The sequence below is a fragment of the Epinephelus lanceolatus genome, chromosome 12, assembly GCF_041903045.1.
Source record: "Epinephelus lanceolatus isolate andai-2023 chromosome 12, ASM4190304v1, whole genome shotgun sequence".
In the NCBI taxonomy this organism is placed as follows: Eukaryota; Metazoa; Chordata; class Actinopteri; order Perciformes; family Serranidae; genus Epinephelus; species Epinephelus lanceolatus.
The window spans coordinates 28,675,012-28,691,341 of record NC_135745.1 but is presented as its reverse complement, the minus strand read 5'-3'; the positions used below and the strand labels follow the sequence as shown (position 1 = coordinate 28,691,341).

The 16,330-nt window shown below is 40.7% G+C and overlaps 1 protein-coding gene across 2 annotated transcripts; it reads right to left on the bottom strand.

Annotated features, from left to right (window-relative positions):
• Positions 1–37: 37 nt before the first annotated feature.
• mrpl34 (mitochondrial ribosomal protein L34) lies at positions 38–4,496 on the bottom strand. 2 transcript variants are annotated; one of them, XM_033650105.1, is made up of 2 exons: positions 4,362–4,496; positions 38–760 (listed from the first exon to the last, which is right to left on the bottom strand). In XM_033650105.1, exons 1-2 carry the CDS (start codon positions 4,415–4,417, stop codon positions 439–441), a joined length of 378 nt encoding a protein of 125 aa, XP_033505996.1. In that variant the 5' UTR covers positions 4,418–4,496; the 3' UTR covers positions 38–438. The 2 variants fall into 2 exon arrangements, with proteins under 2 accessions (XP_033505996.1, XP_033505997.1); XM_033650106.2 differs by having other exon boundaries at positions 38–757; positions 4,362–4,489.
• Between the last annotated feature and the right edge of the window lie 11,834 nt (positions 4,497–16,330).

Sequence of the window (16,330 nt, the reverse complement as noted above, 5' to 3'; positions counted from 1 at the left end):
TGAGGCTACTTTTTAAAATCACAAATTCAAGTACATGTGAATTCTGCAGGTGTTTTTTTATTTCCAAATCAACCAGAATTGGTGTTTTCATTTGAGAACAACCAATCTTTATAGACACATTTTGTCTTAGAATCAAATGACTTCACTTCAAACAATCTATACATCTGATAACATTTAATGATTATGAACAAAACTTTATGGATCAAAAGCAACTGCATGAAACTACCAGGCTTCTTTTTACCCTAAGGTAAATGCAAATTGTTTGTCAAAGGCCAGTTTTCATTCTCCTGCCCATTATTAATGCACTAGGAGAGCCACACCCAACCCACCCAGTATCACCAGTTAACCCATTCCACAAGGTCTTTACTGAGCACCCTGAGCAGCGCCAGTGTTTCTGAACCAGTGTCTGTTTTCTTGTAGGTTTTCCAACAGGGTCCGTCAGTGTGTGAGTGATTTCCGTCCCTTCAACATGCGCCGTAGAACCACCTCGATGCCGCCTTGTGTGCTCATCCTCTTGATCCAACCGTGGGTCCTCTTGCGTTTGATGTTCTTGGGCTGATACTCTGTTCCCCGTTTCTTTGTCCGTACCTGCTGGTATTGCCAAGGAAGTTGTTGGAACACTCCTGAACCCTCAGCTTGTGAAGACAGTGGCCCACATCTGGAAATCTGAGGTCCCGCTGCTGCTCTGGGCACAATCCAGTTGCTGAATAATCTAAGGTGAGTGTTGCCAGTTACTGCGAGGTTCCCTGCAGGGACGCTGCTGACAGATCACAGATTAAAAATATTATAAACAAATATCATTCTTTAAAGAGTCAGTGTGTAAGATTAGAGGCATCTAGTGGATTGCAACCATCTGAGACTTCTCCCGTTTAGAATTCCTACAGTGTTCATTGTTTAGGTTTTTACTGGGAGCCCAACCAATGCTGAGGTCTCTTCTAATCTAACATATTTCATACACAACAGTAAAATTACATCTGCATTTCTCCATAATTGTTATTTTATAGTTATGTCCTTTTGTTGTCTGTAATCTTTTTGATTATTTCTTGATCATTTAAACAATTAATACTCATATCATTACTATTCGACTGGTCATTAGACACTTTTTAGTTGATGTGGTGTACCATCTGCTGCATAGAGGATGTAGTACGAAATACCAGGATGTAGTAGGACATCCCGGTATTTTTGGGATACTGCATTTGACATACTATATATTGGGACATAGTAAATCTTTTTCTGGCATACTCTATAGTATGGTGGTATGGGTATTGTAACACAAAGCTAGTGTTTGGTTTGTCTGTTCTGGGCCACTATAGCAACATGCTGTTGAACCAAGACCCGCTTTTATGTAGATATACACAGGTCATTCTAAGGTAACTAAAACACAGCGAATCTTATTTTCAGGTGATCATACACTAAAGAAAACATACCTATTACATTACACTCCACTTCTGCCAAAATATAGCCCTAAATCCGACACACTGGACCTTTAATATCAACATTATGCCACAATTACAACAAGTAATGGACAAGAAGTTGTAATACATTTATAGTGCTGCTACTTAAAGGGGACACCACCTATATTAAGAATTCAATTATGTTATTTCTAGGGATTCATGATAATATCAGCACATTGTTGGTATTGGCCAACTTGAAATCAGCTATCAGCTTTTAAGTGAACTACCACAATCGACCAATGTGCTTTTTCTTATTTTGCACAATGAATGAACAATGAAAAGTATTGTATTTCATGTCTCCATCTGCTGGTGGGCCATCATGATAATAGTATGCATGCACAATATGATGTTAATTCCACTACAGAAGAGGCCTGATGATCACTAAAATAAGGTAGGGGAAAAAAGTGGATATATCGGTTATCGGTCAAGTGAGTTGTTGGATATAGAATAACTGTCAAAATTTCAATATCATGCATCTGTAGTTACTTCCATGGCCTAGGAAAGTTCAATCAATATTTGTGAACATGAGGTACTCCTATAAAAGCCAGAAACAAAAGAAGAAAGTCTCAAACTTGTGATGTCAAAGTGTATAAAGTCTGGAGCTGCTTCATAGACACTGACACTGGGAGCCTGACAGAGCGCCCAGTTTTATTCTGCTGGAGTGTTCTCAGGTCTGAAACATAAAATGCACCCACATACCCAGAACATTACCCTGGATACTCTCAGGGTCATCTGCATCTTTCCCAATTGTCTATGGAGCAGCTCCTGACTTTGGTTGTTGGTCCTGGACCATCACTGGCTTCAGGACCAACAACCACAGAGGAGTTGAAGGCAGCATGGACAGGGCCAATGAACTGAATCTGTTTTTTAACAGATTTGACACTGCTGGCCCTGCCCAGAGGGTCCCCTTGCTGTGGAAGACATCCTGCCTCGTTCCTGTGCCAAAGACGTCACGTCCCAGTGGTTCCAAGGACTACAGACCCGTGGCATTGACCTCCCACATCATGAAGACCCTGGAGAGACTCGTCTTGGAGCAGCTCCGGACCATGGTCAAGCCACTTTTGGACCCCTCCAGTTCGCCTATCAGCCCCGACTTGGAGTTGAGGACGCCATCATCTACCTGCTCAACTGCGTCTACACCCATTTGGATAAGCCGGCGAGCACTGTGAGGGTCATGTTTTTTGACTTCTCTAGTGCATTCAACACCATCCGTCCAGCTCTACTGGATGACAAGCTGACAGCAATGCAGGTGGATGCCCCCCTGGTGTCCTGGATTGTAGACTACTTGACTGGCAGACCACAGTATGTGCGCTTGCAACGCTGTGTGTCAGACAGAGTGGTCAGCAATACCGGGGCCCCGCAGGGGACTGTCCTCTCTCCCTTCCTCTTCACCCTCTACACCACAGACTTCAGCTATTGCACTGAGACCTGCCATATTCAGAAGTTTTCTGATGACTCTGCTATAGTTGGATGTATCACCAAGGGTGATGAGGATGAGTACAGGGCAGTTGTGGATAACTTTGTCACATGGTGTGAGCAGAACCATCTGCAGCTCAAAGTGGCAAAGACAAAGGAACTGGCTGTGGATCTGAGGAGGACCAAGACACCGGTGACCCCTGTTTCCATCCAGGGGGTCAATGTGGACATTGTAGAGGACTATAAGTACCTGGGGGTACACACTGACAGTAAACTGGACTGGGTTAAGAACACTAACGCTCTCTACAGGAAGGGCCAGAGCCGTCTCTATTTTCTGAGGCGACTGAGGTCCATCAACATCTGCCGGACTATGCTGAGGATTTGCTATGAGTCTGTGGTGGCCAGCGCTATCCTCTATGCTGTTGTGTGCTGGGGCAGCAGGCTGAGGGTGGCGGACGCCAACAGACTCAACAAACTGATCCGCAAGGCCAGTGACGTTGTGGGAACGGAGTGTGACTCTCTGATGGTGGTGTCAGAGAGGAGGATGCTGTCTAAGCTACGAACTATCTTGGACAATGTCTCACACCCACTCCACCATGTGCTGGTCAGGCACAAGAGTTCTTTCAGTGGGAGACTCATACCACCAAGATGTACCACTGAGCGCCACAGGAAATCATTCCTGCCTGTGGCCATCAAACTGTACAACTCCTCCCTCTCAGTGGCCCTGAGACTTTCACACACTGCAATAATTTAATTTAACTTGTGCAATAACCCCATTCACCCTGACTGTATATATTCTGTTTGTGTAAATTTTGTTTACAATATATATATATATATATATATATATTTATTTATGTTTATGTTTGTTAATAATTCCTGTTTATTTAACTATATATTTGTTAATACTATTGTTTAAATTTCTTATATTTTCATGTATCTTTCCTCTCTTGCAAGGAGCACCTGTAACATAAATAATTTCCCCTCGGGGATCAATAAAGTATTTCTGATTCTGATATACTTGATGACATCACAAATTTGAGTTTTAGCTCTCGAGTTGTTCATGTTTATGAATATTGTCTGTCTTAGACCATAGGAAAAACAAGTATGATTTCTTTTAAATGAGCCTAGTTCCTCTAGTATGGAGTAGTATAATGCATGACTCTCATACCCTGGTGTCCACTATATACACAATGATGACATATATGTACAGACTGAAAACACATTATAACTGCTACTTTAACTCACACTGAAAGTATTATAAAAACAACAGCAAACACTGCCCACAGATGTAAATCAATACTGTCGTTCATAATACTTTGGTATATAATTAAGCTATAATTTAATTAGCATTCACATAGTAGCTAGCTTCCTGTTTGATTAACTAGCCACGCTGCTAACGCGTTGCTAAGCTAGCTTACCACTGTTAGCATAGTAACCAAACATTACTGGCTCTGCCGTTTAGCTAGCATGAAGCTACGTGAACTCTGTTACCTGGTGAAATTGGTTATTCCACGCAGTCGGGAAAGAGACGAGCGTACAATGTTCATCTTTAGATATTTACACAGTTGACACAGGCATGAGAACACTGAATGTCACAGCTCTGCCGGCCTCCTACCTACAAGAAGCAAAGTGATTGGCTCAGACTTTTTAGCCAATTGAAGCGCGTGTTGCTGGAGAAGCTGTGAAGTTTATTCCCTGAGTAGCGCCTTTCAGGTTGAACTCTCAAGCAATTTACAAATCGACCCAACATCATGTTTCACCTGTAAACTGTTTATTTGCGTGGATAACAGCTCCAACTCTCCCGGGTGCTGTTTGACATTAGTGTCTGGCAGACGGGATACACTGAACGAGGTAAGAGATGGGATTGGTGTGCAGCCTGAGAAAAGCTCTGCCTGAAAGATCATGCTCAGGGTGTAGGGTTTCCGCAATATGCAGTTTTTCCCAAACAGCTAAAGCACATGTTCTGATACAGTTAAAATTCTCACTTTTGTAAACATGGCAACTGCTGTCAATACTGATTGTCATCTCAGATCAGTGCAGCACAACAGTTCTTTAACATGCAACAGGCCCCACTCACATAATGTCAAAATACATTCATTAATCAGTGCACCACTGCTACCAGAACACCAGTTTCTGCATAGGCCTACCATTAGCAGCTGAACCTCAAGAGGCTCTTGCCCTTTGCCAGGCCGCCATTGTAAATAAGAATTTGTTCTTAATGACTTGCCTGGTTAAATAGAGGTTAAATAGAAAAAAATAAAATAAAAGTAACAGTCACCAGAATCAGATTAAAGCTTTGATAACATTTTACATTACAGCAGATATCTTCATGCAACAAATTACATTCTGGAATACTGTAGAAATAATTAAAAAACAATCTGTAAATCCTTTCCTAATGTACATTCTCGACGGCTTGCATCATGTACAATTATAGGAATGCTTTATTTTCACTTCACGTTTTCATGTTTAATTTTTTTCTCTCCTGCTCTGTGATACAAAGAATTTTCTTAGATTCATTCAGTGCTCTTTGGAAAGTCTCCAGTTCTTCACATGAATAAGAATAATCCCGTAACAACTTCAGTGCCTTCCTGAATGCAAGTTTTGCAGATTTAATGCACTTGGACATGCCCTTCTTTCCTATATATGTCTGCTTTCCTATATGTCTGCTTTTGATTCTATAAAAAGATTGCACTGAAGTGATGTAGGATGGAGACAATTGTAATAGGCCAACATCAAATCAGTTTTTTTTTGTATAAAAAGATTAAGTAAATTAAGTCAAGTTCAACTCTATGGTCATTTCCACATACAGAGTACATGAATGAAATTGCCCTTTCTCCCAACCAAGGTGCCATCATACACGGACAAATATGAATATACATGTCACACATACAAGTACAAAAATATAAAGATAAAATGTTTAATATATACATATATATATATATATATATATATATATGTATATATATATATAAACATAACACTTCACACATATATACATATTCAATTGTTTTGAATTTTATTATATATTATATATATTATAGATACATTAATATTATAAATCACAATTTGCCTCAGAGGGCTTTACAGGTAATGACATCCCTCTGTCCTTAGACCATCACAGCGGATGAGGAAAAACTGAGGAGGGATCCCTCTTCCAGGACCGACATATGTGCAATAGATGTCGGACAGGAGCAGGACAGAGCAACATAATACATTTACAGTAATCCATATGACAAAGTTATACATAAAGAGAGTCAGAGACTGAGAAAGAAGCAGGTCAGACACTAGTGACAATAGCTGACAACACCAGTAGCAGTAGGAGGCATCAGGCAGGGCCACGGCAGCAGCACATCCACGACACACCATCCAGGCGTAGCTGCGTTACGACCTTCTCTCTTGAGAAGAAGCCCTACATGCATATACGGTATATACATATACAGATAAATAAAAGCACACGTAGAATGTTAGGACAGTTCCAGCAGAGCCCTTGACTAGGAGGCATCTGGTTTTTAAAGTGCAGAATGACAACAGGTGGCTCGTCGTTGATTATCTGAGCCAGGGATGAAGCTGTAGCTGCTCTGATGTGGCACGCATCTCAGGGTCGTTTTGCAGACACATCTGCAAGAAACCTCTGCAGCCTGGGGAGCAAGAGAGAGAGAGAGAGAGAGAGAGAGAGAGAGAGAGAGAGAGAGAAAGAGAGAGAGAGGGGGAGTTAGGGAGATCAGTGTTTTCAGTGGCAGCGAGGTGATCCACTGTAAAACAAAAAATCCTCCCAAAGATTTGTGTATGTTGACTTATTTCATGTCACCAAATTCTAATCAGTTCATTCTTGAGGCCAAGTAACTCAAATTTGAGGAAATTCCTTCAGGGTCTTCTCAAGACATTGCGTTTACAAGAATGAGGCTGAGGCAAGGTGTTGACGCACAGCGACCTTGACCTTTGACCACCAAATTCTAATAATTTCATTGTTAAATCTAAGTGGACATTTATGTCAAATTTGAAAAAAAATCCCTCAAGGTGTTGTTGAGATATCGAGTTCACAAGAATGAGGCAGCTGCAAAGTCAAGGTGACCTTGACCTTTCCCTTTGACCACCAAAATTTAATCACTTCACCCATGAGCCCAAGTAAACGTTTGTGCCAAATTTGAAAAATATAATCCCTCAAAGTGTTCTTAAGATACTGCTTTCACAAGGACAAGACAGACAAGGTCACATTGACCTTGACCTTTGACCAATGACCAACAAAATCCTCAGAGAGACGTTTCTGCCAAGAAATTTAAAGAAATTCCTTGAGAGCGTTTCTGACATATCGTGTTCACAAGGCTGGAATGGCTGTGGGGACGTACAGACGTACGGATGTATGAACAGACAACCCAAAAACATAATGCCTCCAGCAACGACTTTCGCTGGCGTGAAGGCATAAAATACTGTAGTGTATTGTAGTATTAAATATCATCTTCTGTAATTTCAATTAAGTGACCCTTGCAAACGTTGTCTGTGTGTGTGTGTGTGTGTGTGTGTGTGTCTTACCTCTGGACAGATTCCTGTTGATTTTAAGCCCCTCCTTGAAGTAAACCTGAGTTTTAAATGAATGCTTATGGTCGAGCAGGTCCCATAACAGTGTTCCAAGCTGCCACACTGTTGTGGGAATGGCCTGATATTCTCGGACCAGGAACCATTCTGGAGGGGCTTTTGAGAAAGTACCTAAAATACACAAGGTAAGACACAAAGACAGAGGGACACAGTCAGAGACAATCAACCAGGGCAAGACGTAGAAATAAAATATCAGGAGAGGCCAGATATCATACCACAGTAGTAATTGCGGTATCGCTTTCTCACGAGGCAGCCGCAACCAAAATCGATCACTCGGACGCGTGGGACAGTGGGTCCGGTGCCGTTCGAGTTCATCTCAATGGCTGCATCTACCATCTGCCTCAGGATGATCTGTGATGGAGGGAGAGAGTGAAACAGACGAGTGAATGGAGTGGGGTTTAAGTTAAACGTTCACTTTAGCAAAATTTGTTAGCTTAGCGGGCTAAAAAATAGCCCTGTGCATATACACCCTGAACACCATAGTGTGTTTTTACACCTCAGTGTCGAAACAAGATACAACGTTTCAATGAATGACCTTCAGAAGTGCTGGTTGGTGGATGTTTTTTTTCTTTCCCCAAAACGTCATATTATTCTTTCAAAGCATTCACTTCTTTTAACCTGATATGTTCAAACACTGGTGGCACCGAACCAGCAACGGTGATCACCAGACAATGTAAATTATGTTAATTTTGCCAATGTGTGCTCAAGCCCTAAATCTTAATATACTCTATGTTCCCTTCTGATATATTTGATAGTTTACCTTTCTAGGTGTTTAAAACTTATTTGCTTGATCCAGCAGAAAATCACAAAAAATGCATATACAGATAAATAAAAGCACACGTAGAATGTTAGGACAGTTCCAGCAGAGCCCTTGACTAGGAGGCATCTGGTTTTTAAAGTGCAGAATAAATATGAAAAATAGATAGAAATCTAAAAAAATAGAAGAAGAAAAATAGGAGTGTGATCTAACCACTCATGAAAGGGACAGAGCTGACAACAGGTGGCTCGTCGTTGATTATCTGAGCCAGGGATGAAGCTGTAGCTGCTCTAATGTGGCACGCATCTCAGGGTCGTTTTGCAGACACATCTGCAAGAAACCTCTGCAGCCTGGGGAGCAAGAGAGAGAGAGAGAGAGAGAGAGAGAGAGAGAGAGAGAGAGAGGGGGAGTTAGGGAGATCAGTGTTTTCAGTGGCAGCGAGGTGATCCACTGTAAAACAAAAAATCCTCCCAAAGATTTGTGTGTGTTGACTTATTTCATGTCACCAAATTCTAATCAGTTCATTCTTGAGGCCAAGTAACTCAAATTTGAGGAAATTTCTTCAGGGTCTTCTCAAGACATTACGTTTACAAGAATGAGGCTGAGGCAAGGTGTTGACACACAGTGACCTTGACCTTTGACCACCAAATTCTAATAATTTCATTGTTAAATCTAAGTGGACATTTATGTCAAATTTGAAAAAAAATCCCTCAAGGTGTTGTTGAGATATCGAGTTCACAAGAATGAGGCAGCTGCAAAGTCAAGGTGACCTTGACCTTTCCCTTTGACCACCAAAATTTAATCACTTCACCCATGAGCCCAAGTGAACGTTTGTGCCAAATTTGAAAAATATAATCCCTCAAAGTGTTCTTAAGATACTGCTTTCACAAGGACAAGACAGACAAGGTCACATTGACCTTGACCTTTGACCAATGACCAACAAAATCCTCAGAGAGACGTTTCTGCCAAGAAATTTAAAGAAATTCCTCGAGAGCGTTCCTGACATATCGTGTTCACAAGGCTGGAATGGCTGTGGGGACGTACAGACGTACCGATGTATGAACAGACAACCCAAAAACATAATGCCTCCAGCAACGACTTTCGCTGGCGTGAAGGCATAAAATACTGTAGTGTATTGTAGTATTAAATATCATCTTCTGTAATTTCAATTAAGTGACCCTTGCAAACGTTGTGCATGTGTGTGTGTGTGTGTGTGTGTGTGTGTGTGTGTGTGTCTTACCTCTGGACAGATTCCTGTTGATTTTAAGCCCCTCCTTGAAGTAAACCTGAGTTTTAAATGAATGCTTATGGTCGAGCAGGTCCCATAACAGTGTTCCAAGCTGCCACACTGTTGTGGGAATGGCCTGATATTCTCGGACCAGGAACCATTCTGGAGGGGCTTTTGAGAAAGTACCTAAAATACACAATGTGACACAAAGACAGAGGGACACAGTCAGAGACAATCAACCAGGGCAAGACGAAGAAATAAAATATCAGGAGAGGCCAGATATCATACCACAGTAGTAATTGCAGTATCGCTTTCTCACGAGGCAGCCGCAACCAAAATCGATCACTCGGACGCGTGGGACAGTGGGTCCAGTTTCCACAAGGACGTTTTGCAACTTGATGTCCCTGTGAAAGACACCGTTTGAGTGCATCTCAATGGCTGCTTTTACCATCTGCTTCAGGATGATCTGTGATGGAGGGAGAGAGTGAAACAGACGAGTGAATGGAGTGGGGTTTAAGTTAAACGTTCACTTCAGCAAAATTTGTTAGCTTAGCGGGCTAAAAAATAGTCCTGTGCATATACACCCTGAACACCATAGTGTGTTTTTACACCTCAGTGTCGATACGGATAAAACAAACAAGAAACGTTTTCATGAGTGATCCAGCACAATGTAAATTATGGCAATAATTAATAATAAAGGGACTGCAGCCTGACTCTTCATCCTTCACCTAGCTTCAGTACCTTAGCCTCATGTTCTTGCAGGTAGCCTCCTTTGGCCCTGCGGTACTTGTGGAGATCCATGGAGGGGACTGGTCTTTCCACAACTAGGATTAGCTCCTCCTCCAGATCAAAACAGTCAAGAAGGGAGATGGCTGCAGTTTTCCCAGGTGAATCAGCTCCACCTGCTGCTTTCACCATGAGGGCGACTTCTTCAATGACTTTAAACACCTCTCCATTCTGGACCTAAAGCAAATACAGAAAATATAGAAATGAAAACAACATACCAACATTTATCATTCTATCGTTGTGCGTGGTCTGACCAATAGCACTACAAGTACAAACATGTTTCAGATGATAGTGCTTAGGACACCAGATTGAATCACTTACCACTTCCGTGTAGTGGACGTTTTCTTTCCTAATGTGTTTGATGGCCACCTGAAAGATGGAAACACAGGTGTTTGGCACTTTCCAAGAATACACTTAAAAAACATTTGTTTTTACGAGAGAGAGAGAGAGAGAGAGAGAGAGAGAGAGAGAAGGATAATGTGTAAGACTTACTGGTGCCATGTCATTTTTTCTGTAGCCCTCATAAACCGCTCCAAAACCACCTTCACCAAGCCGGGAAAGCTCGTAGTAGTTGCCTTCAAATTCAGCTGCACACAGACACAGAGAGATGACGTGTATTTGTATTACTGTAACTTTAGAGAGATGCCTATTGAGCAGAAATATGCTCATCTGCTTTTGGACGAGAAATCAGCTCATGTCTAAGTATGAAGCTACAAATACTGCAAACAGGGGCATGTGCCAATTTTACCCTTCGAATTACGGACGGATTAAACAAACAAGATATAATGTATTAAAATGTGAGCTTTAGAAATGCTGATAGGTGGATTTTGTTTACTGCAGACAGAGGTAGGCTTGCTATTTTCAGTCTTTGTGCTAAGCTAAGCTATCAGACTTCTGGCTGTAGTTTCATATTTTGGGTACAAACATGAGAGTGGTATTAATCTCCTCATCCAGCTCTTGGCAGCAAATGAGCATATTCTTCAAAATTTCGTAGGTGCAACCTAACTTTCTTTCACACTATCAGCTTACCTCGGTTGGTTTTGACTGTGAAGGACAAGTCGTATGTTTCCTCCTCATCTGACAATGAGGATGAACATGCGCTGATCCTTGGACTGAGGTCAGAGCTCTTCTTTGAGGCTCTGTCTCCGTCATCGTGGGCCTTTCTTTCACTCTGCCTCACTTTGACACCCTCAAACACCACACTGCTGGGCTCAGTGATGCTGACGTGATCGCTACCCCTGATCTTTTTGTTGGGGCGCTCTTCATCAGCCTCCTGAGCCTTCCGCTTGCTCCCCCTCACACTTGCACCTTGATATATAGCGAAGTGCGGGGTGTGGGTACTATCCTCAGTCTTCACTTCCTTCTTGGAGGGCCCTTCGTCGGTGCTGGCCTTCCTTTTGGCCGTCTGCTCTTTGACTTCTTCCACAATGTTGTGTCTGGAGTCATTATCTAAAATCAAAGGAAAAACAAAGTGGAACACCAATTAGTTGATGGCATTTAGTGTTGTGTCAATAATTGTAACAAATGGCCTTTGTATTAACTCACAGCCACTAAATTGTTGGTTCTCAACCCTCCCACCCCTTTCCCAATGTGTCACATCATATTAGAATTGTGTATTTTCTCTCACATGCTCACATATGTGTGAATGCACGCAAGTGACCATCACCTGCTGAGGCCATATACTGAATGTGGGCAGTGCCTGACATGACCCTAAAAGCTAGCTTGCTAATGAACATATTGAAATATGATGTTATTGAAACATTTTAAGTCTTCTTACGTTACATGCCTGTCTCCTGACTCACTGCCAACCAGGCAGCGTCTCTCATGTGGGACTGCTTGTATTTGTCAGGACCAGTATCATATAATAGCCTATTGGCTGGTTAGACATGGCAATCAACAAATGTCTCTTCCACATGTACATCTTTGATATTGGTTGAGGCTGCAACTCCATGCGATCTGAAGATTCAAATTTGCTTTGCCACCGGAAGCAAATGGGTTTTTTCCCCCTTTGACTCAAACTGAATTGAAGTGAACAGACGGTGAATATTTGCTGGTGTTAATTTTGCCAATGTGTGCTTGTGGCCTAAATCTTTATCTACTGTATGTTCCCTTCTGATATATTTGATAGTTTACCTTTCTAGGTGTTTGAAATTTAATTTCTTGATCCAAAAGAAAATCACAAAAACTGCCCACAATTAATGGACCCATGCAAACTGGGTGAGGTGCAATCATACACTGCCCCTTAAATGTTTCACAAACCTGATAGGTTGGAAGCCATTTCTCTAAATCTCATATATTTTATCAGGATGAGAGGAAACTGAGTTATTTTAGTTACCAAGTCAGAGTTACTGTCCATCCCTCTTTTTTGACACTCACCTTGATCCTCTCCAGAGGCCAGAGCGTGAAGAGTCTTCAACTCCTGTGCAGATTTATCAGCCATGATGGTTAAATGCCGATAAAATGAAATTTTTCAAGGAAATAATTCGTAACTAAGTAGTTAACAGTTGTGTAACTCGAATGTTGGTCTGTGTGCGTCTGACTGTTATGAGGTGAACTGGTCTTATATACCTGACTAACAAAGAGATTCCGAAATGCAGAACATTCCAGGTCCAGTTCCACTGCCAGTTCCAGTTCTAATTCCAATTTCAAGTCCAATTCTAACGCCAATAATGATAACAGTTACAACAGCAATACATTATTAATATAATGTTATGACCAAACACAGTAAAAGTCCTTCTCATAGAATCATACACTGAAAGTTTGGAGGAGCTGACTAAATAAGTCGACACAAAGGTGTGACTGCTTACCAATGTGAAATTTCACAATGACAAAATACACCAAATACAACTACTATTTTTTCTCAACGTTTTTTGTTTGTTTGTTTTGTTCTTGTTTTTTATTGTATTAATGCTTCTTTGTGTTTAAATCTCTGTTATACTGCAATAAACACTTAGAGCTTGAATAAAAGGGGCAGCAGGACTAAGTGCTTTCAGGGTGGCCTTTAAGACCTTTTCACATTACAACAAGCTCAGTGAACAGAAAAATTAAGCTGTCTACAATCCAATACAACAGCCCTGTAATAAATACTATCCTTATGACGCTCATAATATTCTGTTGAGTTCAAACTTTGGTTTTAGACCATGTTTTGTCATATCACATTTATATTCAAAGAAGCGTTTTGTTTTTTGTACACATTCAGTTAGATATGAAAGACTATATTAAGCTCCAAAAGTCACTTTTCAAGTGTGAGAAATAAGTCTTTTGTATGCATGAATATTACATCTTTAACTTAAAGGTCCAGTGTGTAGGATTTAGTTGAGGTTGCAGAACTGAAACTTCTCCCTTGTGCCAAGTGTGTTGGAGAACTATGTTGGCTGATGCAAAAATATGAAAATGTGAATGACTTCATAGAGCCAGTGTTTCATTTGTCTGTTCATTTAACAAAGCAGAGTCAACAAATTACATCAAATTGGGCACTTATAACAGTTTGCCTAAGTAGAATAAGCCACACCAACTACAGGAAAGGAAGAAACAAACAGATAAATATGAGTAAATATCCTTGAAGTGCCAATATAGCTTACCAATGCAAGACCAATATTTTGTTATATGTACCTGGTGGTAGGAGAGACCCGTTTCCACACAACTTGGTTAAACTTGGAAATGAAAGTTCACCTGCTCCCTCGAAAATGTAAGTTAACTCAGCTTGAGGATTACCTTTGTTTCAACTCAGAAAATAAAGTTCATAAGATTGATTTAACTACAATGTCCTAGTTGTTTAACAGTTTTTTTAAGTTGTAAAGTTGATTGACCTTTTAATCACTTGTTGTTCCAACTTGTTACTGTGAGTTAACTCAAATAATTACTTGCCATGAGAAGTGCTAAAAACTTTCCTTACCTCATCAAATAAATGCACATTCCTGCATTATTCCACATTGCTCAGCAGACCCAGAACATGCTGGAGGGACTACATATCCCATCTGGCCTGGGAACGCCTCAGGGTCCCCCAGGAGGAGCTGGAAAGTGTGGCTGGGGAGGGGGACGTCTGGGTGGCTTCGCTTGGCCTGCTGCGCCTGCAACCCAGCCCTGGATAAGCAGATGAAAATGGATGGACAATTACATGACTTGCTATTTCAAGTTAAGATGATTTAAATTGAAAAAAAAAACAACATTTATTTAAAATAAAAAAATAAAAAAAATAAAAATTATACATGCACTTAAACATTTCATTTGGTTTTGGTAGACTCAAACAAGCCTTCACACCCAAATATCTGTGTTTCCACGAATGGTACCCTCATACCTTGACATACTTCTCCATAGTCAGTGTCTCACATACAGTAGATGTCAGTCAGCACACCAACAGTTTGGAGAATTAGGCAGGAGTCCAACATGGAAGCCGAGCAATGTCATGCTGTAGATGGGGGTCAGACACAAAACATATTTTAGCCACCGGGAAAAAAAATTCCCACCTAGAAAAATCAATATGCCATATTGAGAGTATGTTCACCACTTTACCAAACAAGCCTGTTCCTACAGGGAAGCCATTAATGTCTTCAGTTCCCATCTATGCTCTCATCAAAGCCACCACACTCTGTTACTATACATACAGTTTTGTTTGCCAGTTTACCTTAGCTGTAGGTCTTCTGCAACGTGCTCTGCCATGTTGACAGACCAGAATAACTCTCTTTGTAACACAAATGGGGGCATCTTCAGGGTAGTCCTCCACTTGCCAAAGTGGTCTCAGTTTACTGGAGCCTTTCAAGTCATCAGACCTAAGGTCATAAGAAAGGAAAGAAAAACTCTGTCAATATCTGTTTTATCTAATGAGATACAGTTTTCAATCTGCTCATCTTACATCAATGATTTTATCACAGTAACATGTATCTAGTGGACTGAGAAGGCAATTGATTATATTCTAGTTGTCTAAGGTTTAATTAGGGTCCGGACAGCTAAGCTGCCAGGACACTATTGTAATCCTAGGTATTCTTCTGCTTTCTTCTTCTCACCAAACTCACCAAACTTTGCACAAAGGTCCAGTCTCATGCCAGATATCCTCAGCTGTAAACTCAAGCCAATAGTCCTGATGGTGGCACTACAGCAAGCGTCTAAAGTACATTTAAACCTATTAAAAATTATGAAGTTCATCACTCTTTTTTTCAAAAACTGTAAAACTTCTTAAACCTATCTCCTCCCACAATTTTTACTCAATTGACACCAAACTTGCTACAGAGCATCTTCAGACTGTCCTACAAAAACTATGTTTCTCAGATTTTTGATTTATCAAAAATTGAGCCTACAGTGCATCAAAATGTTTGACTGTAAACGGTACTGTAAACATATACATGCAAATTCTTGCTAAATAAATCTTCAATGTTCATGAAAAAATGACAAAATTCTAGAGTCATGGTAGATGATGTGTGGCAAATTTCAGAATTTTATCTCAACAACTGAATTTTTGACAGCATTTTGAATTTTGCTCTAATGTGAACAATTGGAGTCAATGTAAAAATGGCAATTTTAAACATCAACATTTCACTTATGGAGCAAATCAATCATTGTTACAAACAAATTACCAACATCTCCATGCTGTCTAGATGCAATATGTGTATTTTCAGATTTTTGTTTCGATAACTGAATTTTTTTACAGTGGTTTCAAATCTGCCTTTCCATGCACGGATGGCTGCTTTCCTACACAACAGTGAATAGCTTACTCAGTTTGTGAAGCCACTGTTGAGTTGCTACTTGCCAATTAGCTCAGAGCGGTGGATGACTGTCTTAGGTTCCAGAGGTTGTGGATTCGAGCCTCAACCGGTGCAGAATCCACATTGTAATGTAAATGTCATCTTGTGCTCCAGCTTATTGCTTAAAATTGCCTGAGCGTGACTGATCACTGTGCAGCATCTTCAAGTCTTTTTTCTGCTGGAAAATCTGCCTTCTCATGCTTGAAAATAAACCAAACTGTGCACAAAGATCCAGTGTCAATACTTCAGTGTGAAACCATCTGAGGCTTCTCACTTTGCACATAGCTCAACTAGTTAAACATCAGTTTTTCACTTATGAAGCAAATCAATCATTGTTAAAACAAATGACCAACATCTC